Source organism: Delphinus delphis, chromosome 10 (assembly GCF_949987515.2).
Source record: "Delphinus delphis chromosome 10, mDelDel1.2, whole genome shotgun sequence".
NCBI lineage: Eukaryota > Metazoa > Chordata > Mammalia > Artiodactyla > Delphinidae > Delphinus > Delphinus delphis.
In genome coordinates this window covers 99,407,986-99,434,986 of record NC_082692.2, presented here as the reverse complement: position 1 = coordinate 99,434,986, position 27,001 = coordinate 99,407,986, and the positions used below count along the sequence as shown (strand labels likewise).

Below are 27,001 nucleotides of genomic sequence, written 5' to 3'. Positions count from 1 at the left end.
GCGGCTGGGCCCGTGAGCCATGGCCGCTGAGCCTGCGCGTCCGGAGCCTGTGCTCCCCAACGGGAGAGGCCACAACGGTGAGAGGTCCGCGTACCGCAAAAAAAAAAATAAAAATAAAAGCTGAAATAAAACAAAGAACAATTAAAAATGAGGCAGTCTTGCCTAATGGTTAGAAGTGTGGATTTTTTTTTTTTTTTTTTTGGCGTCAAATCTCCATACTTCACTCTCTACATATGTAAAATGGGAAACCTAATAGAACTACCGCATGGAACTGTGCGAGGCCCACTGAACGAGAGCTGTTACAGTCTCACTGCTGTTTACTCTATAAATTCACGTGAGAGAATTATTAAAATGTCGCTGTTTTGTTCCCTCCTGGCCACTAAGAGACGCACTTCAGAAGAAGAAACGCGGGAGGCAATATTCTAAAAGCTGGATTATCCTCCGGAGGGGCGGCTTCAATTCCTGGCGGAAGTGGATGCCTCCTCACCAGGTCTTAAGAGCTCAAAAAAAATTCCAAATTTTTACGTAGTCCCAACGGCAGGCATGAAAATTTTTAGTGCTACTCCTAGATATTAACATCTAGGAAAACACAACTATCCTCGAATTTTTTCACTATTATTTCTCTGGCGTGTCTATAGTATCTTTGAAGGACCAGAAGCCGAAAGTGCTCTCCTTTTCCCTGCCAGGACCCAAAGGTGAAGTCCCATCAGCCTCGCGCGTTACCTTCCCCTCTTTTCCTCGGCGGTGCCTACGGAGGTGGCCGCCATCTCGTACTCGGTGAGTGTTAATCATTGGCCATCCTCGTCTCTGCGGTCTCCATCTGGCCCCATCGCTCCCTGCCGAGGAGGCCCGTCCTTCCGAGCACTCGTCTGGGTGGGCATGGCTCTTGTCGGTTGGCTGGACCACGTACAGGCACAGAGCGAAGCGGCCTGGAGGGTGATGGAGCTTCGCTTCCCAGGGCCGCTTGCTCTCCTACGGAGGCCGCCTGGGGTCAGAGCTGCGGACAGCTTGTTGGAGTCCTGGGGCCGCAGGGCGCCGGTTGGGGCTAGACTAAGGGAGCTCCTGGGGGCCGTGGCAAGACTGAGGGGGTTCCGGCCTTACGGCCCTGGGACACCTCGCTCAGCGATGTCTACCCACGTGTATTCTTCTATGTCCGCTGCTCCACGCTCCCTCCTTTTCAGTTTTTGGCTCTGGGGTTGCCTCTGCGGCGGAACTGCCAAAAAAACAAAAAAATCGAGCTGCGAGTCGAATCATTCAATTGACCGAAATTCTGGTAGCGGGTCAGGATCTCTGGGAACGTGAAGCCACATCCTGGTCTTCGAGGAAATCATTGGGGGTCGGGGGAAGTTCATTTATTGGACAGATTTATTAAGTAACTGCTGTGTGCTCAACAAAGAAATTGGTGGCCGTGAAGAGAACAAAAAGGGTGCTGGGGTAGAAAAGATAAGGTAGCCGAAAAGGGCATCTTGAGGAACGTAACTTTTTAAAGCTGGTATTCGGATGATGGTCAGGTGGAACAGAACGTTCCCAGGCTTGGAGGCATTTTAGAAGCACATGACGGTTTTGTGTATCTTTTGAGGGTGTCATAGAGCAGCAGCACCCTAGGGGAATTACAGGTTTCTCTTTACTGCACATCTCTTGTGGTCCGCGCACTGCAGGTGTTCAGTGTGCAATATCTCCATTTAAAAGGTGAGAAAACTGAGATTCAGGTTCGTGAAGATTGCCCAAAGCCTGCAATTGGGCCATCTCAGGGCCGGGACACTTTGTAGAATGGGATTTGCTGCCCCTTTGCAAAATTTCCCTTTGTGGTTAATTTGTTTTCGGTTAGCTGTTGGCATTCTTTCTTGGCTTTGACTGGGCAAGGTGACCCCTGACCTCCCAGGACCGCGTCTGGAGAATGGCTAGTATTCTGCCAGCTTCGGAGTCGGGAGGGAAAGCAAGCCTGGCAGAGGTACCCATTCCATTCCCAGTTTGCTCCGTAGCTGGTGATTGGAAGATACTCTGCAACAGGCCCCAGGCAGGGTGGGAAAGCCTCCTTCCAAGACTCATCTTTGACATGGTCTCTTGCCTCTTTCTTGAAGGCATCATGGCTGCCCTCAGACCCCTCGTGAAGCCCAAGATCGTCAAAAAGAGGACCAAGAAGTTCATCCGGCACCAGTCAGACCGATATGTCAAAATTAAGGTGTGTGGCCCAGGACGGAAGTGTGTGTTGGGGTGAAGAAAGGGGTTCCTAAACAGGCTGTTGGGTTTCTCACATCCCCAACTCAGATGACCTTTGGTAGGTGAACTGGTCTGTGGCTGATGGTAGAGTTCTCTAGAATCCCAGATGTCTCTGCCTTATTGGCACTCAGTCTCTTGATGTGTAAATTGAAATTTAAATGGCAAGGGACACTTGCCTGTTTTGAGGTGTCTAGAGGCTTATATTTGTTATATTTCAGGTGGCCTTATGACAATATGAGAGATAGATTACGCTTATTTCATAGACGAGAAAACTTAGGTGTTGATTGCGATGTTAAAAGCCATGCTTTTCACCTTACTTTATACATGGTCTCCTCGCATCCCGTGGGCATGTAGTCTGCTTTTCCTTTGCTTGGAAGGAGTGTGAGTTTGGATCTGTATTCCTGCCGGTGAGATGCAGGAGCTCCTATTTTTTTCCACCAGAAAAAATGTAGTGAAATCCTGTTCCCTGAAGACAACTACTGTTCGGCACGTTTCCTTTTCATCTGGTCCCTTTTTTCTCCGAAAGGAAGAGTTGGCGTCTTCACAGACACTAACCATGTGTTTTCTTTCAGCGGAACTGGCGGAAACCCAGAGGCATTGACAACAGGGTGCGCAGGAGATTCAAGGGCCAGATCTTGATGCCCAACATCGGTTACGGGAGCAACAAGAAAACAAAGCACATGCTGCCCAGCGGCTTCCGGAAGTTCCTGGTCCACAACGTCAAGGAGCTTGAAGTGCTGCTGATGTGCAACAAGTGAGCTGGGTCCCACATCTGGGTTCAGGTGTCAGAAGCCTGCGTGTGTGAGCAGTTTGGGCAGGGACTCTGGACCTTCTGGAACGCATCTGGAGGAGTGCTGTGTCCTCAGGAGCTTGGGTGATGCTTGTTGGGGACTGCAGAGTGCTTGCTTTGCTGGAGAGATGTGGGTTGGGAGCTGTCCTGAAAAGTGTAGAGACCAGGACCGGAAGAGAGTAAAAGTGGCTTTGCTTGAGCTTGACAGCGCGGCTCCTGCCGTAGCCTCTGGCAGTCATTTTCAGAACATTACTTATGCCGGGGATGGGGGGGGGGATGAAATGTAGCCTCAGATCTAAGGGACACTTTACACTGTGGCCACAGGTATCTTCAGAAGGCTATAGGAGTAGAGGAATTGCTGCCTCATTTTGGGCTGTGATCTGAAGTGGAGAAATGGGGGGAAGGCTGCAGGCAGAGAGGACAGCTTACACAGAGTTGTAGGGGTGCAAGAGGGTATGGAGGTTCACAGCATTATTTTAGCGTTTTGAGAAATTTAGACAGTTGGCGAGCTCTGTGTGTAAGAGACTTTTGGTCTGCTTAGGGCCAGACTGGGGCGGTGGGATGAGAAAAGATTTCTCATGGGTAGTGATTTAGACACAATTTTAATCTGGATTGGGGGGAATGGTAATTTTTGGTTAAGCAGAGGACAGTTTGTTTTCTTCCCTTCCTGTTAAACAGGAGCTAAAAACCCTGCATTTTCTTGGTGAGTTACAAAGGACATGGAGAGAGTGACCAGTAACATCTGTGTGTACGTATGTTTACAAAGATCTTTTACCTGTAGTAATTGTAGACACAAGTAATAAACGACCATTATTCTCACTTTCAGAAATCTAGCCAGGCATTGAAATGCTGCAGATACTCTTTAGAAAGGATGAGCATAGGAATTAATGTTGGATGCCCAAACTGCAGTAAGCAGGTTGATAGAGAATTGTGACAGAAAGATGCAGTTTCATATCTTTTGTGTAGCAAAAATGATTGCTGTGCAGATGTAGTTGGTTGCCATAAGATAAGTCTTTTTAATAGCAGCTTGGCAGTTTGTATCAAGAGGCACAGAAATACTCTGGATCTAATTTAATTCACAAGTTCCATTTCTGGGCACTTATCTTGAAATAATTGAAAAGTAGGGAAACTGTAAGCTGATCATTGCAGCAGTAACTGCACTATGTGTAATTGGTGAATGGTGGGGTTACAAGCGCCGGCTGGAATGTTGTGTGTACGTTAAAAACGGTTGTCATGTATGGAAAATGCCCAAGCAGAGGGGAAAGTATTTGAAGTATGTGCAGTGTGATTGTGATTATTAAATGCACATGGATGAGGACTTGGGGAGTTTTTGAAAAATGAAAAAAGTATGATGCAACTTACGTCTCCTTGGAAATAAAGATTGGGGAAATGTTTTAAGATATTGGACATAAAACAGAAGAAGTTCTCTGTCTGGATTGGTTTTTCTCTTGCTTTGAAGCTGTTTTCCTGCAGAGTTCTTAAAAAGAACTGTGCCCACTGCCTTAATCACTCCCTAGTCTTACTCCTCTCTCTGCTGAAATTCCTCCTGGGGTAGAGTGTCTTCTTAATTCAGTGTTGATGGCTTCATAAATCACTTCCTTACTGAAATGTGCTTATTAGGCCAATCTGTTGTCAAACTGGGGTGTGGTGTGGCTGTGAAGGAATGAATAGAACGGTACCTGGCACCAGCTCAGGAAATGTTAGGTGTTGTCATTCACTGGGTGAGTTTAGGTATTGTTACTTTTCAAGATTTTGTCTGCAGCAAACTGGTAAAATGTTTACGGTCTGGGCTGGGGAGCCCTTGGCTTAATCAGGCTGTTGGGCTTTGCTGTTGGTTGCTTTGCAGAAGCAAAGCTTTTCATGGGCAAGTCCGAGCTCCCTGAGACTGCCTTGAGCTGGGCAGGCTGGTTCAAAGGACTGAGGGAGAACCTTTGAACCTGGAGTCTGGGGCTGAGCAATCCTGCCTGTGTGTGACTTGGGAATTCACCTCCACTTTGTGGGCCTTGGTTTCCTCGTCTGTAAAATGGAGGTGCTACCTGGATTACAAGGCCGCTGGGAGGGTTAAACGAGAGGGATCATTACCAGGGAACACTTCAGAGCCGTGTTGCTAGTGCCGTGGAATTAGGGGAGTTAGCAGCTCCCCCCACTTCAGTGCTGTAGCTCTGGAAGCAGAGTGACCAGGGCTATTGCCTTTCCCGGTGGAACACATAAGTGTGTTTTCCAGGATGGCCTCCTTACGTACCGATTCTCTTCCAGGTCTTACTGTGCTGAGATTGCGCACAACGTCTCCTCCAAGAACCGCAAAGCCATTGTGGAGAGAGCAGCCCAGCTGGCCATCAGAGTCACCAATCCCAATGCCAGGCTGCGCAGCGAAGAAAATGAATAGACAGCTCGTGTGCACGTTTTGTTTAATAAAACCGTAAAACGGCCATCTGGCATTTCCCCCTTGGTTTTACTCTTCAGTTTGTTTGACAGCTTGTCACAGAGATTGCTCTTTTGCCTGTTTGTGCTCTATGGAACCTTCTGTTTGGAAGGCGTTTGTAAAGGATACGTGATCCTTCCTTCATGGGGCCCAGGCCTCAGGTGCCCAGAGCAGCCTTGGTCAGCTCCAGGTGGGCTCAGGAAGATGTGGCCCTCAGACCACGGTAGGTTCTGAGACCCCTGGTGAAGGACCTTGCATCTTGGAGCAAGTAGTCATTTTTAGCCTCACTTTATAAAGTGAGGAATTACCCTGTGTGGTTCTTGTGAAGATTGAGGACAATCAAGTTTCCTTTTCAACTACAGTCCTAGACCTTAGTCAACAGTACCTAGAATTCAGCTGTTTTTTGAGGCTAAGAGGCCATTTTTCCAAGACATGGTATTATTAAGTGGCAGCACAGGTCACAAGGAACAGGGCACGTGGCACTCTATAGCACAAGGTTGGATTTAAGGCCCTTAGTTCAGTAGATAAATGTCTTACAGATTCGCTCCTGTTCAAAACTCAGTCTGGAAAAAAAAAAAAAAAAAAAAACTCAGTCTGAAACGTTTGAGTAAATTGGGGAGCATTCTGATAGTCTTGACTACAGAGTAGAGGAATTGTGTGGAGAAAACAGTAACAGTTGAGGATCTGTCCTTTATTAACCCGGGATAGCAGAAAATTCTTTGGCCTGTCGCTTAATGTTTCTGTGTCCTTGATACTAAAAACTAGAAGGGACATGTTCGCAAACCACCTGGTTACACCTCGATGGGGGGACATGAAAGGTGGTTTGTACTTTTTCATTTGTGCTTTCCTGTCTCTCAGTTTGCTACCTAAGAGTTTCGGGATTAGAAAAAAACATTACATCTAATTCCCTACCCCACTCACCGGCCTCTGCAAAAATAATACACATTCCTGGTTTATCACTGCCAATGAGAAAGAAAAGCATTTTGGATTCTAGAGTGTGAATAGCTCCGAGAGGTACCTGAGTTTAAGATGCCCAGCCAAAGCACTAATTTTTGGCACATCGGATCAGGTGAAAACGTGGGAGCAGTGTGAATGGCGCATCTAGGACAGCGGGGAGGAAGGCATCCGGCTGCCTCCTAAGCTTTTTGCAGCTGTGAGCACAAGTATTTCTAAATACTAAGTACTCGCTGAGGCTGGGACCCCCAGTTTGAAGGAGCCAGGCTGACCTGTGTGAAGTCACATCCATCTTCCGTGGAAGCTTTGGAAGAACTACCACACCCGCTTTGAATAACTGTCCTGAGTTAAAAGGGCCCAACTGTTGGCAGCCTTGCAGCTCTGACTGGGGTCCCTGGAGAAGGTGCCCAACCAGGAGAGGGAGGGCCCCAGTGAGACGGATAAGGGGCAAAAGTTAGAGGCCTGTGGTGCTGGGAGGGTGAGGCTCTGGCTTCAGTGGGCCTCCTTGTGAGTTAGGGTCCCCAGGGGGTGGGGTGGGGCACTAGCTGAGCTCCATGGAGTCTGTGCTGGGGGCTGAAGCAGAATCCTTCTGGATGCTTTCAAAGAGGGTGGCCAGCTCGGGGTTGGATCGAATTTGGGACGAGAAGTCAGCCATGATGGGGCTCTTCCCCACTTCTGGGATGGTCAGCAGGGCGGCCACTGCCCTCATCGCGGAGCGCTTCAGTTCATCTTGCTTCTCAAACTCCTGTTTCACAGAACCAGCTTTGACCTAAGGTGGGGAGCAATGAACAACGAGCCATCCTTTATTGAACACGGCCTTGCATTTCCCTGGTCACCTGTCATCCTCCCCAGCTCATGCGCCATCTCCTACCTTTATTTACTGCGCTTAAAGCAGGCTCTGGGCACCATTGGACTTCAAGAATGGGTTGCTGTGACAGCCTTCTAGCTGGCCTCTTACCCCCAGTCAAGTCCTTGCCTCTGCCACCCATTGTGCAGACAGGCTGGGGAGTAGACTTCCAAAGCTGCCTCGCCTGCGTTCCACTGCTTTATCCCCTCCCTCTCCCGCTTATTCACAGAATCTCAGGAATTTCCCCACTGCTTCTGGAATAAAGTCCAGATCCCTTCTGCTCTGCTCTCAGGACACTCAGCCCAGACAACACTCGGGCCCTTCCCCGAAGAGGCTCAGGTAGAGGTGAAAAGTTTGGCATTGGGGCTGGACGGTCCTGGGTTCAAACGGCTCTGCCCCCTAAGAGCTGTGACCCCTCTTTAAGCTCCAATCTAAAATACTCTGCTTTCTTCTTGGTTAATTCCTACTCTTCCAAAACCCAAATTAGTTTTGCATTCAGCAGGCATTTACTAGGTGTGATAGGCTCTGTTCTCCACGTGACAGCTTTCCGTGAGCCTTCTGCCCCAGATCCTCCCCGGACCTTGAGGCACTCCAGGCTAACTGCCCTATACCAATCAATGAATCAGTCAGTGATTCTATCTTTCTAAGGGTCTGACTCAGTTTCCCAATTAGGATGTGAGAGGAGGGAGTCCATCATGTTCAATGTTGCATCCCTAGTACCTTGCACAAGGCCCAACCCTCAGGAAGTGTTTAATGAGTGAAAGAAAGAGCTAGGTTTGAATCCCAGCTCTGCAATTTACTAACTGTGTCGCCCCAGTCAATAACTTAACCTCTCTGAACCTTTGTTTCCCTGCGTGTATAATGCTAAGAATAAGTACTCTGTAGGGCAATGATAATGATCAAATAAAGCACTTCATACACCACCTGTACTGCAGGAGATTCTCAGTAAACAGTAACCATGAACGATCTGCAGAGAACCCGGCCGGTGCGCCCAGGGCTTGGCAGGGGGCTTACCTTAGCGGTACAGGTGGCCCTGAGGGGCTCGATGAGCCGGTCCACCCTCTGCAGGACAGGCACAGGACACAGGGTAGCTAGTCGGGCGAGCATGATGAAGGTCAGCATCTGCCCAGGAGGAAGGAGACAGTTCTTGGTGAAATGGCCCAGGACAGAAAGGAGCAGGCCCTGGGGAAAAGCAGAGGTCTGGAGCTCAAGCCCAAGCTCCAGCAGCCAGGCTGCCTGCCTGCCACACTGACCTGTGTGTACTGGCACTCACCAGATATTGGTTGACGAAATTAAGGAATGTTTCTGTGCATTTTCCCGGGAAAGACTGAGATTTACAACAGTGGTTCTCTCTAGGTGGAGTGGAACTTTTTGGCGATTACTACTCACTTTCCTATTCACTTTTAGATTGTCTAAACCCTTTAAGACAAGCCTAATTCCTTTTGATTATTTTACACTGGTTTTTTGTTACAAAAATGATTCATGTTCATTGTATGTATTTTAAAAAGCTACAAGGATAGAAAGTAAAACCTGTCTCCCTCACAGGTAATAAAAAAATGGCCCAAACTTCTACAACTCACTTATCACCTAACAGTGAGTCTTGGCCACCTTCCATGCCAGCACAGAGATCCCTCTCCGTCCTTGTAATGCTGCCAGGATCCCATCCATGGCTGGAGGTACCCGGCTTACTGAGCCAGCTCCCCATGAGTGGACATTTTGGTAGCTGCCAGCCTTTCCGAACTCCCAGAAAGCTGTGGAGAACCATCTCTCACATAAAACTCTGAATGTATTTGTATTTTTGAGTCAGTTCCATGAAGTCAGTTCATGGAGTGTCTAAGAATTCTAAATTTTAAAATGTTTCTAAGGTATGGGGATATATGTATTTGTATAGCTGATTCATTTTGTTATAAAGCAGAAACTAACACACCATTGTAAAGAAATTATACTCCAATAAAGATGTTAAAAAAAATTCCCCCCCCCAAAAAATAAAATGTTTCTAAATTCTACATTTTTCTAGTTCTGGTCAAACCATCCTCCCAAGAGCTTGCCCAGTGTAGACTCCCACCAAAGGTGTGAGACGTGGGTTCTTTTTCTTATTGTTAAAGAACAAAGGAGCTGTTTTCACGGGGGTGCCTGGGGCAGGGGTGGGGGACAAACAAGAAGTGGGCCCTGTGGCGCCTGGCTGTCCTCCCGCTGCGGAGTGGGCCTGGGTCCGGCAGGGGGCTCGTCCTACCCGGATGTCGTAGTGGTCCTTCAGGCCGTCCTCCACGTGGTTCAGGAACTCGCAGATGTCCAGCTGGCCCAGGCAGCTCTCGAGCAGCGAGTACATGCACTCGAAGGCTGCCTTCCGCACATCCAGCCCATCGTCCACCGTGTGCTTAAAGGGCCCCATCTCCACCTGCAGGAGGGAGGGATGACAGCGGGCTGGGGGCTGTGACCCCAGGGCATAAGGACACCTTCCCAGGTTCCTGCTGCACCCCTCCCCCTCTGCTGTTCAGTACTGCGTCCCATCCCCAAATCATGCCTTAGACCCTTAAGTCTCCATGCCTTTGCTCAGCCCATGATGCCTTTTGATAATAATAGTAACAATAATTATAATTACAATGATTAGAATCTACTGAGCAGTTATGATGTGCCAGGCACTGTGCTGAGTGCTTGACAGATGACATTTTACTCATTCAACAGTCCCAGGAAGAGAGTGTTACTATTAACTCCATTTAATATATGAGGAAACTAAAGCTCAGAAAGGTTAACTAACTTGCCCAAGGACACTAGCCCAAGCTAGTAAATAGCTCAACCAGAATTAAAACCCCAGGTCTCTCTGAAGTTATAACCAGAAGGCTCTGCTCTTAATGGTAACTCCTTCTTACCCCTCAAAGCCCAGCTCAAATGTCCCCTCCTTTTGGAAAACTTTCCTAACCCCTCTAAACAGAGTCACACCCTCCTCAGCAATGCCAGGTGGTTCAGCCCTTCTCATTATATCGTGCAATGACTTGGCTGTTCAATCACTTTTAATCTCTGCCTCTTAAATCCTAACTTCACCAAGTGCTCTAAGTAACTTAAATAATTAGCAGAGAGGGTATCCCTCCCTCTCCTTCAGGAGGCCATGAGCTCCCTGGTGCCTGGACGCAGGGCTGGTGCTCCATGAACACCTGCTGAATGTTGAGTGATAACAAGAGTTGCTGGGGCTTCCCTGGTGGCGCAGTGGTTGCGAGTCCTCCTGCCGATGCAGGGGACGCAGGTTCGTGCCCTGGTCCGGGAAGATCCCACATGCCGCGGAGCGGCTGGGCCTGTGAGCCATGGCCGCTGAGCCTGCGCGTCCAGAGCCTATGCTCCGCAACGGGAGAGGCCACAACAGTGAGAGGCCCGTGTACCGCAAAAAAACAAAAACAAAAACAAAAAAACAACCAAGAGTTGCTGACGTTTACTGAGCACCGACTGCGTGCCAGGAGCAGTTCTGAGCACTTGTAGGATTTAACTCATTAAAAATCTTCTCAACAACCCTATAATGTGGACATGGTTATTTCCCTCCCTTTGCCCGTGAGGAGAAACTGAGGTTTAGAGAGGATCGCGTTGCCCCGGCCAGGGTCACACAGCAGGGAAGTGGAGGGGCAAACCTGACCCTGTGGGCCGGACCTGCTCTGATGAGCTTGACCCTAACCCTGGCCCCAGCCGCAGGAGTCAGACCCAAGGGCTCCCGGCTCTGTCCTCCCACGGCTTCACCTCTCGGATGAGGTCCCGGCGGATCTTCGTCTCCTGGTAGAGGAGGGGCAGGATGTCGTCCAGCAGGTCGCGGACCAGTGAGGGCTTGTTGTGCACGGCGGAGTTGAAGAAAGCCAGGGTGGCCCGGCGCACATTCAGGTCTGGGTCCTGCAGGCTCTCCATGAACTCTCCTGGCGGAAAGACCAGAGGTGGTGTGGGGGGCAGCACAGCCAAACACAAACCACCCCCACCCCACCGTGCTTATCTGGTTAACGGGAGCCGTGCAGACCTGGCTGGACCGGGACAAATGTGTTCTGAGCATCTACTCTGCACAACAAACCTTCAAAGTCCAGATAAGAATGTAGACTTGAGTCTGGCCTGGGTTCAGATCCAGGCTTGACCACGTCCTAACTGTGGCACCTGCCTCAATGTCCTCAACTGTAAAATGAGTGTAACAGCAGTACCTACACTGTAGGACTGGTTTTAGGATTAAAAATGTGGTGATGTCTACAAAGCACACAGCAGAGCACCAAGTGAGGACTCTATAAATGTTAACTTGATTTTATTTCAGATGAGAATGCTGAAGATAAGAGAGGTGAAGAGACTTACACAAAATCACACAGCATTTCTTTTCTTATAGGTTAGACTTTTTAATAACTATGTTAATGTTTTATATATTCAATAAATAAATAAAATCAAGAATGGGAGGGATCCCTAAAAAAAAAACCAACTGAATTTCAAATGATTAATATAACCACCCAGGTTATGAAGGAGAAAACAACTCACCTAAGTAACTTCCAAAGCACTGTGACAAGATGCCCTCAGGCTAAAGACAAAATTATAAACGAATACTCATTTTTCACAGATAAGGGTTAGCAATTCTCATGACTACCTTCTGTGTATTCCAGGATTAAGTGAATAAATATCTCAGGAGCTGGGTTTCTCCTGTAACAGAAGGGTATATGGAAAGGGAAAAGGCTAGCATGAACCCTGTGGTGTTGGACTGGAATATATATGTGTGTCTGACTATGTACGTAAAGTCATACATACTTAGATTTCCTGATTCTGTCTGCTGAGAGGGCCTCGAAGTAATGGCACCCCAGTAGCAATGAGCACACCTAGTGCTCAGATCTTGGATTCTGAATACTATTCTCCACTAAAAGGAATCAGGCTCCTTGGAGAAATGGTTGATTCCAGGGCTGGGGCAGGAAAGGTTCAAGATGGGTCGGGAGCACCTTATCATGCCAAAAGGTAAGGAGATGCTCAAAGAATGATGGAAACATATCAACAGAACATAAGCAGCAGCTTGAAGGGCTCCCACTGGCTAAATGTGAGACAATCTTGGGAATCAAAATAAATTAAAGACAGTAATAGATTATAACCCATTGAGTGAAATACAAATCCCTGAGTCTATAATGATATGAACAAATCAATGAATAAATAAATGAGGGAAAAGGAAAAGTTATTTCTGAGAACAAAATGCAAACTAATAAATATGGGAGGAATGCTGGAATTAGAAAGTTGTCATTTAGCAACTGTCAGTAATCATTTATTCAGGCAAGAAACCACAATGGATGCAAAATGTAGTGGGCAAAAATTTGATGAGGAAGAAAATATTTCAATAGGCTTAAAAATACTTATTCATGGGGCTTCCCTGGTGGCGCAGTGGTTGAGAGTCCGCCTGCCGATGCAGGGGACACGGGATCGTGCCCCGGTCCAGGAGGACCCCACATGCCGCGGAGCAGCTGGGCCCGTGAGCCATGGCCGCTGAGCCTGCGTGTCCGGAGCCTGTGCTCCGCAATGGGAGAAGCGGTGAGAGGCCCGCGTACGGCAAAAAAAAAAAAAAAACTACAATGAGGTATCACGCCACACTGGTCAGAATGGCCATCATCAAAAAATCTACAAACAATAAATGCTGGAACGGGTGTGGAGAAAAGGGAACCCTCCCACACTGTTGGTGGGAATGTAAATTGGTGCAGCCACTATGGAAAACAGTATGGAGGTTCCTTAAAAAGCTAAAAACAGAACTACCATATGACTCAGCAATTCCGCTACTGGGCATATACCCAGAGAAAACCATAATTTGTAAATATACATGCACCCCAATGTTCACTGCAGCACTATTTACAACAGCCAGGACATGGAAGCAACCTAAACGTGCACAGACATAGGAGTGCATAAAGAAGATGTGGTACATATATACAATGGAATACTACTCAGCCACAAAAAAGAACAAAATGATGCCATTTGCAGCAATATGGATGGACCTAGAGATTGTCATACTGAGTGAAGTAAATCAGACACAGAAAGACAAATATTATATGATATCACTCATACATGGAATCTAATTTTAAAAAACAATACAAGGGCTTCCCTGGTGGCACGGTGGTTAAGAATCCGCCTGCCAATGCAAGGGACATGGGTTCCAGTCCTGGTCCAGGAAGATCCCACGTGCCGTGGAGCAACGAAGCCCACGCGCCCCAACTACCGAGCCTGTCCTCTAGAGCCCGCGAGCCACAACTACTGAGTCCACGTGCCACAACCACTGAAGCCCACACACCTAGAGCCCGTGCTCTGCAACAAGAGAAGCCATCACAACTAGAAGCCCGTGCACCGCAAAGAAGAGTAGCCCCCGCTACCCGCAACTAGGGAAAGCCTGCGCACAACAAAGAAGACCCGATGCAGCCAAAAATAAATAAATAAATTTATAAAAAACAAAACAATACAAATAAACTTATCTACAAAACAAGAACAGACTTACAAATATCAAAAGCAAACGTATGGTTACCAAGGGGCTGGTGGGGAGGGATAAATTGGGAGATTGGGATGGACGTATACCTACTCCTATATATAAAATAGATGACTAATAAGAACCTGCTGTAGAGCACAGGGAACTCTACTCAATACTCTGTAATGGCCTATATGGGAAGGAATCTTTAAAAAAAGAGTGGGTGGAGATATAGGTGTTACTGATTCACTTTGCTGTGCACCTGAAACTAACACAGCATTGTAAATCAATTATACTCCAATAAAAATTAAAAAAAAAAAGAAAAATCAGCTCAAGCCCAAGAACAGGGTGGAGGTGACCAAAGGGGGCAGAGGGGCGGGGGCACTCACCAACGAAGGTCTTCAGGATGGGGTCGATGGGGTGCGGCTGGTCCGAGATGAGGAACTTGAGGGCTGTGATGACAGTGCAGCGGGTGTGTGGCTGACCTGCAGGACGGGAGAGGGCACTTGGGGCGGGCGCGGCGGGTCCCGGACACCCGCAGGCCGGAGGGCGCTGAGGCTCCCCTTGCCTCCGTGGGAGACAGAACCACGTCTCCTCCCCACACGAAACGCCCCGCACATCTCTGGGGAAGCTGATGCTACCACTTTCCTTGGCAGCCCAGAATCTCCCCTGAATTCTTCCTACTTCGGCTGAGAGCGTAAAACTGCCAGCTCTCAGGCAGCCACGCCAAGGACAGGAACGGACGACGAGAACCCAGGACAGGGCTCCAGCCCAAGAAAGACCTCTCTGCCCAGGCCTTGGGGCTGCGTCCTATTTTTCAGACACATTATCTCAATTAATCCTCAGGATTAATTAATCCTAGTCACTGGTTGATAATAATAAAAAATCATATAGGGCTTCCCTGGTGGCGCAGTGGTTGAGAGTCCGCCTGCCGATGCAGGGGACACGGGTTCGTGCCCTGGTCCGGGAAGATCCCACATGCCGCGGAGCGGCTGGGCCCGTGAGCCATGGCCGCTGAGCCTGCGTGTCCGGAGCCTGTGCTCCGCAACGGGAGAGGCCACAACAGTGAGAGGCCCGCGTACCACACACACACACACAAAAAATCATATGATATTAGTAACAATAATTAATAAAAATTCTTCTTAATCTCCATTTTACAGGAGGAGAGACTGGAATGGTTAAATTCACGTCTAAGGTCACCCAGCAGGTCCAGAATTCACCAGCTGCTTCTGAGCCCTCTCTGTGGGCTTCTCCAAGGAGGGAGCAGTTATGCTTCAAGCAGGCTGAACTCACTTAATTTTGCTTTTCTGCTTGCTTTCTGAGTAGAGAAGCTGCAGAGAAGGAAGGGAGTACACTTCCCATTAGGGTGAAGGAGATTAATTGGCAGCTTCCACCCCTCCGGCACACAGCACTGAATGGGTTAAGGCTGTTTCCATCCAAGACTGCAGTTCGAGACTCAGCAGAAAGTTTACAATTTGATGCTAGGGTATGAGTGAGTGAGTTACTGACTTCAGACTTGTAGTTTTTTCCTCTTTCTCTTTCCATCCTGACTGGCTCCTAAGAAGATTCAGGGTGGCTGATAAAGGTAATACACATAGAAGAGGATTAACTGAATTAAGAAAAATGAGGCCAAGGACAAAGTGAGATGGAAACCAGAGTGAGGGGCATGCAGCGAGAGGCAACTAGAAAGTCCTATGAACTTGCTAGAAGCAGGCCGCTGATTCGGCTCTAAGCATCCCAGCAGCCAGCAGTAAATAGGAAATATGACTGGTTAGCTGGTTCAACAGCGGGCACGAGGTCTAAACAAATCTGGGCTTAGAAAAGGCAGGGCTGCCCCTCATCCCAAGACTCTTGCCTCCCAAGGTTCCTCGTGAAGAGCCCTGTGCAGTGTTAACAGGTGAGGTCCTCAACGTGGCTGTCCTGCCCACACAGCGGTGAGGGCCCAGAGCTGCTGCTTGTATACCAGCAACCCAGGAAGGGCTTAACTGGAATCACTGACACAGCAACGACAGTGGATACTAGCAGTGCTAATTAGGTACCACCCACTATAGCAAGCACTTTGGCTGCATTATGTCAACTAACACAGCACTGACCCTACGGGGACCAGGGGACTAGCTCAAGGCCTGGAGGCCTTTCGCCCTCAGGGGCTTTCACCTGCCTAAGAGCCCACAGTCCACCTGCCCGCTTTCTTCCCCCCTGAGCTGCAGAACACCCTGACGCGCCCTAACCCCAGAACGTAAGACCTGCCTTCCTCACCCCTTCCCTGGCCCTCTCCACACCCGGGGCCTGGCATCCAATCCTAGCCCACGTTTACATTTGCTCCTGCCTCATGCTAGCCCGACACAGCTGCATTCTGCAGGCTGCCGTTTCTGGCCCCTCAGAGAACTGCCTTTACTAACCCTCACCTGGAGCATAGGGCTGCTGTCCACAACAAGTGGCACCGTGAAAAGTTTATTTGTTGGAGGGACACATCAAGGATTCTGTCCCCTCCATCCCAGAGGGTCCCACAGGCAGAGGCCTTTAAATCTCAGGAAACACTGTATTTAATGGCTCCTCTGCCTTGAACCTTGTCAACACTGTGACTCTCAGACCTGACCACCTGAACAAGTTCACCCTATGTGGACCTCTGCCCACCTCCGATCTGGGCTGCCTTTGCCCACCCCTGTGCCCCTACCTGCAGCAAGTTGCTTCTGGAGCCGCGGCAGGAGGAAAGGAGGGTTCACAAGGACCAGCTTCCCGAGGCACTCGGCCACCACCCCCCGGGTGCCCTCCTCGGCGCCCTCGCAGCGCTGGAACAGCAGGGCCCAGATGTCCTCGGCGTAGGGCTTCAGGCTGTCAGGCTGGGCGGCCCCCAGGGCCTCCCGGAGCGAGTGTAGCAGCAGGTACCGCCGCCGGGGCTCGGCCTCCATCTGCCCCAGCAGGAAGGGCAGGAAGTCAGGCAGGTTCCCCGCGCCCACGCGGCCCAGCGCGTAGGAGGCAGCCGCCCTCACGTCCTCGCTGGGCGAGCCCAAGGCTTCCAGGAGCACCGCCTTCAGCTCCTGCTGGGGGCCCGGCCCGGCCACCTGGCCCACCTCGGCCAGCGACAGGAACGCCAGGACCTTGACCCCTGGGCTCGAGCTGGGCGACCTGGCATCAGAGACCAGGCGGTTGACTGTGCCCGCCACCTCCTGGGGACAGGCCACCGCGAGGGCCGCCACGCACCGAGCGAGCGAGTGGAACACCTGCTTGTGCAGGCCGGGCCCGCCGTCCGCCACCTGCTCGTAAACGGGCGCCGTGAGCAGGCCGACGAGCTCGGCGTAGTCCACGCACGGCGGCCGGGTCCCCACCAGGGCCTGTAGGAAGCCTTCAGCGGCCGCTAGCACACCGGCTGGCAGGAGGGGCGAGCGCAGCAAACGCAGCAGCTCTGCCAGCACAGGGCCGCTGACCTCGGCCAATGAGTCTGGCTGGGCGCGGGTCACGGTGGCGAGGAAGTCCACAGCCAGCTGGGCCACGTGCATGTCGTTCTCACTGACAAGGGAGGGCAGCTCGGCCAGCACGGCTCGCACGGCGGATGGCGGGAGGCCGAGGCCCTGACTCTGGGCCAGGGCAGCCAGGGCGGCCAGTGTGGCCAGCCGCAGCGCCCGCTGGTTCTTCCGCAGGAACGAGGCCAGAATGGGCAGCGCCTCGGCTAGTATGGGCTGCAGGTCGATCCGCAGTGGGGACACGGCCACCAGTGTCAGCGCCTTGACGGCAGAAAGCCGGGTGATCTCATTCCGCAGGCGGTCCAGGAGAAGCAAGAGTGACGGCTCCAGGTTATCCCCGAGCCGGTCACCCAGGTGGCCCACGAGGTGGCCCATGCAGGAGATGGCCCGCTCCTTCACCTCCTGGTCCAGGTCAGTGGCACGAAGCCGTGCCAGGGTGGCCGCGGACATCTCTCCAATGTAGGGCTCGGGGTCCAGCAGCCGAGGCCCGTCCAGCGGCCACAGGGCCCTCACCAGCTCCTGGAGCACCAGCAGGGCCTCGGCTGCGATCTTGTAGAAAGGGTCAGCCACGCAGGCCATCACAGGTGGCAGGAGAGCGGGCAGCTGGGGGTGGAAGGCCTCAGCCGGCTCTGTGCCCAGCAGCCCCTGCAGGAAAGCCAGGGCATCCATCCGGATGGTGGAGGAGCTGGAGCGGTCCGCCAGCGAGAAGACGATGCCTGGGGGTGGGAGGCAAGGTTACCAGGCCACAGACCCTGACCCAACTCAGCCCTCCCTGGATGCAGGGGTGGAGTACCCTCAGGTGTCTGAGCTGGACCCAGGCACCTGGGATCTCATGCAGCAGATTCTATGAAGTCAGGGCTTGGCCGGGGCCAGGGCTGAGGACACAGGCCAGGAAACCTATTTAAAAACAGAACATGGCACCCCGGCCCTGTTTTCACTGCTGGCAGTGGGGAGCCACTGTAGGTTGCTGAACAGGGGCACTCTCAGGGATTGGGGCTGGGGTCTGGGTTCAGGAAGAAGCCCAGAACAGCAGACACTGGGTTCCAGTCCATCTTACCTGCTACCAGCACAGGCATGTGCTCTGCCAGGCTGCCCGGAAGGACGCCTGCCAGCTCGGTGAGGAGGCTGAAGCAACCCTGGCGGGCCCTGACACTCCGATCTTTAAGCTGCCTCTGCAGGGCCTTAATCACAAGAGGCACCTGTGGATGGAGGGGGGAGGTCAGTGACCACCCGGGAACCTCCACACCCCACCCACTACTGCGGGACTCGGCCTGGGCACCTGCCCATGGAGGACCCCCAGCGTGGAGAGGATCATTCCACCCCAAGCTTCCCATCACTCGCTCTGTACCAGGCACCTGATTCCACACTCACCAGCTGACAGATGGGAAACAGGCACAGAGTTGAAGTAACTTGCTCAAGGTCACCGGGCAGTGTGGTTCTCACTCCTACGCTTGGTGAGGGTGAAGCACCGGGGCCCCCTTCCCTCCTCCAGCTAGATTCCCTCCCCAGTGAGTTCATCCACTTCCGAGTTGAGGATTCCCCTGAAGCAATGACTCCTAGATCTACATCTCTGACACGAGACTTGTGTGCCGACTGCCCGCCAGACACCTCTACTCTGGCATCCAACGAGGGCTTCGAACATAAATGTCCAGAACAGAACTCTGGACGTGCCCCTGCTCCACCCTCCACCATGTCAGGGACTGCACTATTTTTAGCCAGAGCCCCGAACTCACATGACACCTCCCTGCCCCTTGCCTTTCACATCCATCTGCAAACCCCAAAACTATCTCTCAAGTCCCACCACCTGTCCCCCTGCCCCCTGCCCAAGGCACCAAGCCCTTTCACCTGCACAGCTGCAGCGGCCTCCAGCCCGTTACAATCCATTCCCCACACAGCAGCCAGACTGAGCCTTTTCAAATGTGAGTGGGATCCCATAATTCCCCTCCCGTGGCGTCTACCCTCTTAGAATAAAACTGAACCCCCTTGCTGTGGCCTAGAACCCTACTCGTGCTGTTGGCTATCTGCCCGAGACTGTGTGGTCCAGGGGCAGGGACTTCATCTGTCTTGCCCCCTGTTGTGCCCCGCCACTTCATACACAGGGCCGGGCACACAGCAGGTGCTCGGTACGCACAATCCAGTGGGTGGAGAGATGGGGGGCGGTGGGAGGGTGAGGGGATGGAGGAGGGAAGGGTGGTGAGCAGGAGGGAGGGGCAGGGGGAGGGGCGGGCAGGCACACCTGTCCTCGCAGCATCTGGAGGTTGCTGCCCGACTGGGTGGGCTCCTCCCCCAGCCATCCCTTCGGGGGCCGCGTCTGCCGCAGCAGCACGATGTAAGCCCCGAACACGTCGGCCTTGACGTTCTCCTCGCGTTCCCTGAAGCGGCGGATGAGCACGGGCGCCAGGGTGCAGTGGAAGTTGGTCAGGAGGTCGGGCCGAGAGCTGATCAGGGCCGCCAGGCACTTGGCCGCTGCCCGGCGCACCTTCCAGCTCATGTCATCATCGTCGCTGTACTCGTCCTCGCTCTCTGGGGCGGGAACCAGACACCCATGGAGCCCTGCGCACCACCCAGGGCGGTCTCCCAGGACGGAGGGGTGAGAAGTGAGGGGGCAGTGAGGAGGGCTCCGCCGGGGCCTCACCTTTCCATGGTCACTACCCGTTAATGAACACCTGCCCTGTGCTAGGGGTGGCGTCAAGCAGGGAACCAGCTGGAGGTAGGCCAGGGTCCTCCCGCTGCCTCCAGACTCCTGGTTGTATTGACTACACCGGGGAAAAACTGACTCCCAAGCTTCCAGTGAGGATTTAGGGAATCCATTTGGGGCACAAGACCCAAACTTTGGTTTCAGGACTGGCTGCGTGATGTTTCATTTACTGGGATTTCAGAAGGGAAAGGTGATAGCTCCCCTGCCCCAGACAGAGTCCTGATTCCAGCTGCCAAGCAGGACTAACAATTAAGGAAAAGCTGTATTTGTGTGGCTCTCCACTCTCCAAGCTCCCCCAAGAGATCAGAGCTCAAGTCTTCACCATGCCTCAGGAATGAAGGTGTCTTGAGCCCCCTTTTATAGATGATACATGTAAGGCTCAGAGAGGGCGAAGACTCTCCTGAGAACACACAGCTAGAAACAGCAGAGATGAATGAGGCCCACAGAGCCAACTCATACATCTGGGAGACACGCATGAGGCTCGGGGGGGACGGTCCTCCCTAGGGACACCCCCAGGCACAGGCTCAAAGGCCAGCATATTCCTACCCACACTGCCCTGCAGAGAACTCAGACTCTCAGAGCACGGCATCTGGACAAGCCATAGTGGGCCGGATGGATGGTCCCCCAGATGTGTCCCCTCTGATGGACCCTCGTTATCTCCACCCTATGTCACCCATGAAGAAACATCCAGAGCTCCCTGTTACTAACAAGAAAATGCCCAATCTCCTTGGCCGGGCATTTGAGCCCAAAATGCCTGTCCAATCTCATCTCCTACCACCGCATCTCGTTCTGAGTGCCCATCAGGACCTAAGGCCTTCACCTCCATCAATGCCTCCAGGGCCCAGGGCCTTCCCTCTGAGTGACAGAAAGACCCACAGGCACAGAAGGAAAGAAGCCATTGAGTCCATCCCCCATCCAGGTATCTCTCCCTGTCAGTGCCAATCATTCCACCACTAGAGCTTCACTCTGCTGGGTTAAAGCAATGGCTCTTGGAAGCCGTAACTAAAAGGGTACAGAGATGGCAGCACGAGGTGGGGGAGTCTGGCAAACATGGCTCCAAGTCCCAGCTATGACACTTCCTAGTTGTGTTATCTCAGGCAAATCTCCTCTCATTAAGTCTCAATCTCCTTGTCTGAAATATGGGGATGACAATAAATACCTGGTTTCCTAGGGTCATTATAAGGAACATGAAATAAGAGAGTACTCAGGGGACTTCCCTGCTAGTCCAGTGGTTAAGAATCCACCTTCCAAAGCGGGGGACGTGGATTTGATCCCTGGTCGGGGAACTAAGATCCCACATGCCATGGGGCAACTAAGCCCGCGTGCCACAACTAGAGGGAAGCCCGAGCGCCACAATGAAAGATCCCGCGTGTCGCAACTAAGACCTGACACAGCCAAAAATAAACAAATAAATATTTAAAAAGAAAATAGCACAGAGGACATCAGGAGATGCTCAATAAACAACAGCAATTACTACTATCTTGTGATTTGTGCAATCAGAGAGTGTGGGTACCACAGAGGATCCAGATTTCCAAGGGCAGGGCTGGAGCCTGAGGAAGAGCTGGGATCAGGATGGGGGCACCAGATGTGGCCCCTGTCTTTGGCTGGGGGATTCCCGGGAAGGCTGCACCCATTTCCACCCACCAGCCCAAGGACAAGTTGGCCACTCACCCTGCTCACTGAACTCACTGTCCTCTGTCTCCATCTGCTCCTCTTCCCCGTCACTGTCATAGTTATAGTTGGGGTCGTGCTTTATGTACTGGAGGCAGAGACTGGTTACGCTGGGCACGTGGGGGCCCATCTCCTTGGGGCACCTGTGGGGTGGGATGCGGGAGGCTCTGCTGGACCCAGGCAAGACAGGGTTGGGGATCGGGCCCAGTGGTGAGTCCTGAGACCTGACTGCTTTGAGGCCAGCATCCTGCCCCCACGCCATCCCCACCAACTTCTCAAAGAAACCCCAGGGCCCCCGTTTTCCAGCACCCCTGTTGCACCTACTTCCTCAGGAAGGCCTCGAATGCCTGGAGGCAGGACTCCCGAAGCTCATCATCATCCAGGTTGCAGAACTCCTCCACCAGGGGCACCAGTCGGTCCAGATGGGTCCCTGCAGGGCCAGGTGGGTCACTGAGGCAAGGTGAGATGAGGCCAGACCATCTCCAGGGCTCCCCCAGCCCACAGCATTCAGCCTGCGCCTGCACCTGCAGCCCTGGCCACTGCAAAGTTACTCAGAGGCTTCAGAGTCAAGCAGATGTGGGTTCTAGCCCTGACTCAGCACCCTATAAGCTATGGGACCTTGGGCACATCGCAACATTCTTTAACCTCAGACCACTCATCTTCACAGTAGGGATAACAACGCCTACCAGCCAGAGAGTTTGTCAAGATTAACAGTAAGATTCAGGTAAAGATCTCCACCCAGGTCCTGGCATGAAGCAGGCACTCAATAAGTAGCTTCTGTTGTTGAAACTATTACTCACGTTCTTGCCTGATTTCCTGCGCTAGGTTGTAAACCTGGGCAAGGAAAGTGGGGAGGCAGGCACTGCCCTTACAAACCAGGCAAGAGGGGCCCCCCCACTGCCCCCGGGGCTTTATACGGACTCTGCCCTAGCTTTTCTCCAGCCGTACCCTTCCCTACCCTGAACCTTTCCGGTCCTGTGCAGTTCTCTTGCCCAGGTCCATGCTCCCGAGGGTGGCTGCTGTTTGGGGGGATGTGGACAGAGTATGGACTGCAGGCTGGGGCCTCCATGTGCGCTTTTAAGGTCCCCTGCAGTGAGCGAGCCAGAGGGGAGGGAGGGCAGACCGTGGCCACTCTACTTACACTGCCCTGTTCTAGCCCGAACTAACTCCAAGGTGTTTGAGAATAAATTCAAAACTGATTGCAGGATTCCATTTCTACAAAACTCATCTCTGGTGACAGAAAGCAGGTCAGTGGTTGCCTAGGGTGGGGCAGAGGGTAGATGGACTGCAAAGAGGCACAAGGAAACTTTTGGGGGTGATGGAAATGTGCATCTTGATTGCGGTGGTAGTTTCACAAGTGCGCGAAAAGGTCAAAACACACTGAACTGTACACTTTAAGTAGTGCGGTTTATTGTACATTCATCATCCCTTTGGAGGCATGACTTATAATTACCCTCGCGAGCCTCTGGGTAGGGCTCAGAAGCAGGTTGAGCTCAGGGCCCACCTGGCTGCCTCTCGAGCCCTCTTCCTCTTCAGGGGCTTCAGCACCGCCACCGACCCTCCCCACCTCAACCACGCCCCCTAACCAGAGGTGGCTCACCCGGGCCCCACCCCCTCAGCCCAGGTCCCGCCCCTCTCCCGGGATCCCGGTAGTCGGCCCCGCCCCCTTACCGAGGCGGTGGCCTGCCTGGCGGCCAACGCTGCCCAGGCACTGGATCAGGGTGCGGATCGCCGCGGGGCTCGCGGGCGCGCGTGGGCCAGGCAGCCGGTCCAGCAGGTGGTCAGCAAGCTCGACGAAGAGGTCGGTGCTGCAGGCGGCCGCCAGATGGCCGAGCGCCCCAACGGCCCGCTTGCGCACGGCCAGGCGCGGACTGCTCAGCTGCGGCAGCAGACAGTGCAGGAGGCTGGCGTGGAAGGCGCCCAGCGGGGCGCCCAGCCTGGGGAGCCGGAAGGAAGGGGTGTCGGGCGAGGCCCACCCGGCGGGCAGCCTGGGCCAGGCACTTCCCCTTTCCCCATGGGTGCCTGGCCGCCTCCCCCATTATGACAACCCAAGGACCCTCACCCTCCCCATCACTGAGGCCAGAGTGATCTAAAGTGTGCCTCGGGCTTCCCTGGTGGCGCAGTGGTTTAGAGTCCACCTGCCAATGCAGGGGACACGGGTTCGTGCCCCGGTCCGGGAAGATCCCACATGCCGCGGAGCGGCTGGGCCCGTGAGCCATGGCCGCTGAGCCTGCGCGTCCAGAACCTGTGCTCCGCAGCGGGAGAGGCCACAACAGTGAGAGGCCTGCGTACCGCAAAAAAATAAATAAATAAAAAAGTGTGCCTCTGCCTAACTCCTTCAGTGGCTCCCCAATGCCCTTTAGATAAGCTGAGCTCCGGGCTCAAGGCAAGAGGGAACACCAGAGAATGGTTTCTGCACAGATAGAACGCAGCCCCTGCAGCAGCTTCTGTCCCACCTTCAAACCAGGCCTGTGCTTTTCCTGTCCCATATGTGTCCTGAAACCTTTTCTTCTCTCACTCTACACCAACACATTGACCTCACCCTCCCATATCTCTCTGTCCAGCCCAGACCTCTCTCCTGGGTTTCATTTATTTATGTGTTCACCTACTATGTGACAGGGCCTGGGCTGGAAACTCGGGAGAGCAAGACGGACTCTGGCCCTCAGTCCTGCCCTATGGAGTTTTCGGTTGAGTGGGTACCTCCCAGGCACCTCAAATTCAACATGTTCCAAACGGAAACCATCACGCCCACCCCGACATTGCTCCTGGAGCGCACCTACACGGCCAGTGGCCCTGTGTCTGTGCCCACAGTTAGGAAAGCCAGACCCCTGGGTGTCAGCCTTGAGTCTTTGCCTCTCATCCACTCCAAGCACTGTGGAGTCCACCTCCTAAATACAACCTGAATTCACCTGCCTGCAGAAGCCTTCTAAGCAGTTTCCCTGCCCATTCAACCCCCTCCCATCTTCCGTGCACTCTGCACATAGAAAGATCAGTCTAAAACACACAAATACACCCAGGGCATTCCTCATGCCTGCCGAGAACCCCTCCGTGAGCCCCTCACACTTTCAGTAGAATCTTTAGTCAACTGCCCCACCTTCCCAGCCCTTATCTCTCCACACCAGCCCCTCCTCATGACACCCCATGACTGCCTTGCACAACCCCCAGGACCTCATGTCTCTCTGGTCTTTGCCCTCTGGGCCAAAGGCAGGTCCCCCATACGGGGTCCCCCTTATGCTCACCCACGCCTGGCCAAGTCCTGCCCACCCTTGAAGGCTCAGCTGGCTGGACCCTCTCTAGGAAGGTTCCCCACCCCCCAGCTGGGTTAAGGGCTCCTCCTCTGAGCTCCTACGGGCCCTGCTCTTAGCCGTATTGTTGTTCTTACTCCATTCACAGATTTATGTGCCTGTGAGCTTTTCCTTAGGGGCCGCCAAGACCCAGCCAACTCCATATTCCCAGAACTAGTCCAGCTCCTGACATTTTTCCAGTAGGTGCTCAAATCTTGAGAGGCTGAATGAATGAATACTTTAAAAATGTGTAGTGCAATTTAAAACCAAGGCCCAGCTACACTAATCCAAGGGAAGAAAAAAAAGAGAAAGAGGGCCGAGGGAGAGGATGAACACACGTGGGCTCCAGCTTGGAGAGACCTGAATTCAACACCTAGGTTCTGCCATTTATTGACTGTGCCTGCAGACAGGCCACATCACCTCTCAGAGCCCAGAAAATGGTGACAGACGAGTTCTCCTGGGACACTGCTGGTACGATTAAAGAGCCCTAGCACAGGGACTGGCGGACAGTAAGTGCTGGCTCTGTGAATTTGAGACCCTCCCTGTCCCCCTGTCCTCCTTGCCCAGGGTGGCCTCCCGCACCTGCTCAGCATGTCAGAGAGGATGTCCAGGGCTTCCAGCTGCACAGCCACGTCCTCCTGCTGGGCGATGGCACTGGTGAGCTGGCCTGTGATCTTCCGGCACACACTGGTGGCCAGGCCAGAGCCTGCACAGAGCACAAGGTGGGTGCGGTGAGGCCCAGGGCTGGCCTCCACCTGTGGTCGGCCTTTGCTCTGGTTGTGTTCCTGAGCCCACATCCCTCAAATCCTGCTGACCAGGGAAGCCAGGGGTGGCGTGGTCCCAGGTTTGACGCAGAGTCAGACGAAACTAAAGGAGACAGCTGGGGAGCTAAAGAACCAAGGGCGGACCTGCTGGCTGGCTCACCCCACACCTGACCCCTTTGCCCTCTGCCTTCCAATGGGGAGGTGGGAAAAGTTAAGCACTTCTTCCCTAGACTCCTTTGCTGCTTGGAGAGGCCAGGTGACCATGTTCTGGCCATTGAGACACAGGTCAAAGTCTTCTGGGGAAACACGTGCTTTTCTTATAAAGGGCAAGAGACATGGGTAGAGACTTCAGCCCTGTCCTAAATGAGCTTCTGAATGGCTGTGAAAATGGAGTGGCTGATCCCTTCAGAGTTATGTGAGAAAAGTAACCCCCTACTTCTTCAAGCTGCCATTAGTTAGACTTCGTTACTTGCAGCTAAAAGCATCCCTGAAACAGAGCCATGAAGTTTAACAGATCTGGGTCTGAATTCTCTGCCACTTATTAGCTTGCTGACCTTGGGTAAGTCCTTTCACCTCGCTGAGCCTCAGCTTCTTCAATCATCAACCAGGACAAATAGCAATAGCACCGAGTCCCTAAGACCTGAGTACCTGTGGCTGCAGGGGGGAGCTCCGACAGGACGGTCTTGAGGCCGATGCCAGCGACGTCTCGGAGCTGCTCCTTGTCTGACCGCATGTTGGCACAGAGGGCATCCACGATGGTCTCCACCTGGTACTCCTTCACTTTGCCCACCAGAGGACCCAGGCTGAGTATGGAGGGAGGGAGGGAGGAGGTCCAAAAGCCCAGGCTCAGCTCGAGTCGGGCTACCCCTTACATCCCCTCATGTCTGTGGGGCCACATGTGCTGAGGAAAAGGCCCCAGATCAACAGGGGACTTCCTATTTTGCCAGAAAGAAAGGTACCGTCTGGGTGTGCCGACATCATTCCTGGCACCTCCCAAACCTGCATCTCCTCTTGGGTTTTACATCTCAGTATATGGCCAAACCATCGAACCCGGCAACCTCAGCTGGAAACCAAGGAATGCCCAAGAGTAGGGTTCTCAAACTTGTGCGTGTATCAGAATCCCCTAGAGGACTTGTTAAAACACAGATTGTGGGACTTCCCTGGTGGCACAGTGGTTAAGAATCCGCCTGCCAATGCAGGGGACACGGGTTCGAGCCCTGGTCCGGGAAGATCCCACATGCCGCAGAGCAACTAAGCCCATGCGCCACAACTACCGAGCCTGCGCTCTAGAGCCTGCGAGCCACAACTACTGAGCCCGCGTTCCACAACAAGGGAAGCTACTGCAATGAGAAGCTCATGCACTGCAAACGAAGAGTAGCCCCTGCTCGCCACAGCTAGAAAAAAAAGCCCACATGAAGCAACGAAGACCCAACGTAACCAAAAAAAAAAAAAAAAAAAAA

The 27,001-nt window shown here is 52.6% G+C and overlaps 2 protein-coding genes and 1 non-coding gene across 3 annotated transcripts in view; 2 read left to right on the top strand and 1 right to left on the bottom strand.

The window, feature by feature from the left end:
* The first annotated feature begins 707 nt into the window (after positions 1-707).
* Positions 708-5,439, top strand: RPL32 (ribosomal protein L32). The gene is made up of 4 exons (XM_060023089.2): positions 708-777; positions 2,082-2,182; positions 2,793-2,974; positions 5,267-5,439. Exons 2-4 carry the CDS (start codon positions 2,087-2,089, stop codon positions 5,394-5,396), a joined length of 408 nt encoding a protein of 135 aa, XP_059879072.1. The 5' UTR covers positions 708-777; positions 2,082-2,086; the 3' UTR covers positions 5,397-5,439.
* On the top strand, positions 1,873-2,012 carry LOC132433003 (small nucleolar RNA SNORA7). Its single transcript, XR_009521052.1, has one exon. It is a non-coding gene; the product is annotated as a small nucleolar RNA SNORA7 (small nucleolar RNA).
* CAND2 (cullin associated and neddylation dissociated 2 (putative)) overlaps positions 5,434-27,001 on the bottom strand; it is a 29,359-nt gene continuing 7,791 nt past the window's right edge. Inside the window, 13 exon segments of the mRNA XM_060023087.1 lie at positions 5,434-7,155; positions 8,248-8,355; positions 9,467-9,631; positions 10,957-11,126; positions 14,053-14,148; positions 16,338-17,840; positions 18,182-18,323; positions 19,361-19,647; positions 21,494-21,636; positions 21,818-21,923; positions 23,165-23,430; positions 25,360-25,483; positions 26,190-26,344. Coding sequence (XP_059879070.1) covers positions 6,928-7,155; positions 8,248-8,355; positions 9,467-9,631; positions 10,957-11,126; positions 14,053-14,148; positions 16,338-17,840; positions 18,182-18,323; positions 19,361-19,647; positions 21,494-21,636; positions 21,818-21,923; positions 23,165-23,430; positions 25,360-25,483; positions 26,190-26,344 — 3,493 coding nt within the window. The 3' untranslated portion in view covers positions 5,434-6,927.

What these genes read in the sequence shown, in the direction of transcription:
- RPL32 (XM_060023089.2), top strand. Translation starts at nt 2,087, where the DNA reads ATGGCTGCCCTCAGACCCCTCGTGAAGCCCAAGATCGTCAAAAAGAGG. An exon ending in ACCGATATGTCAAAATTAAG is followed by an intron (nt 2,183 to 2,792) that starts GTGTGTGGCCCA and finishes GTTTTCTTTCAG; the next exon opens with CGGAACTGGCGGAAACCCAG. An exon ending in GTGCTGCTGATGTGCAACAA is followed by an intron (nt 2,975 to 5,266) that starts GTGAGCTGGGTC and finishes ATTCTCTTCCAG; the next exon opens with GTCTTACTGTGCTGAGATTG.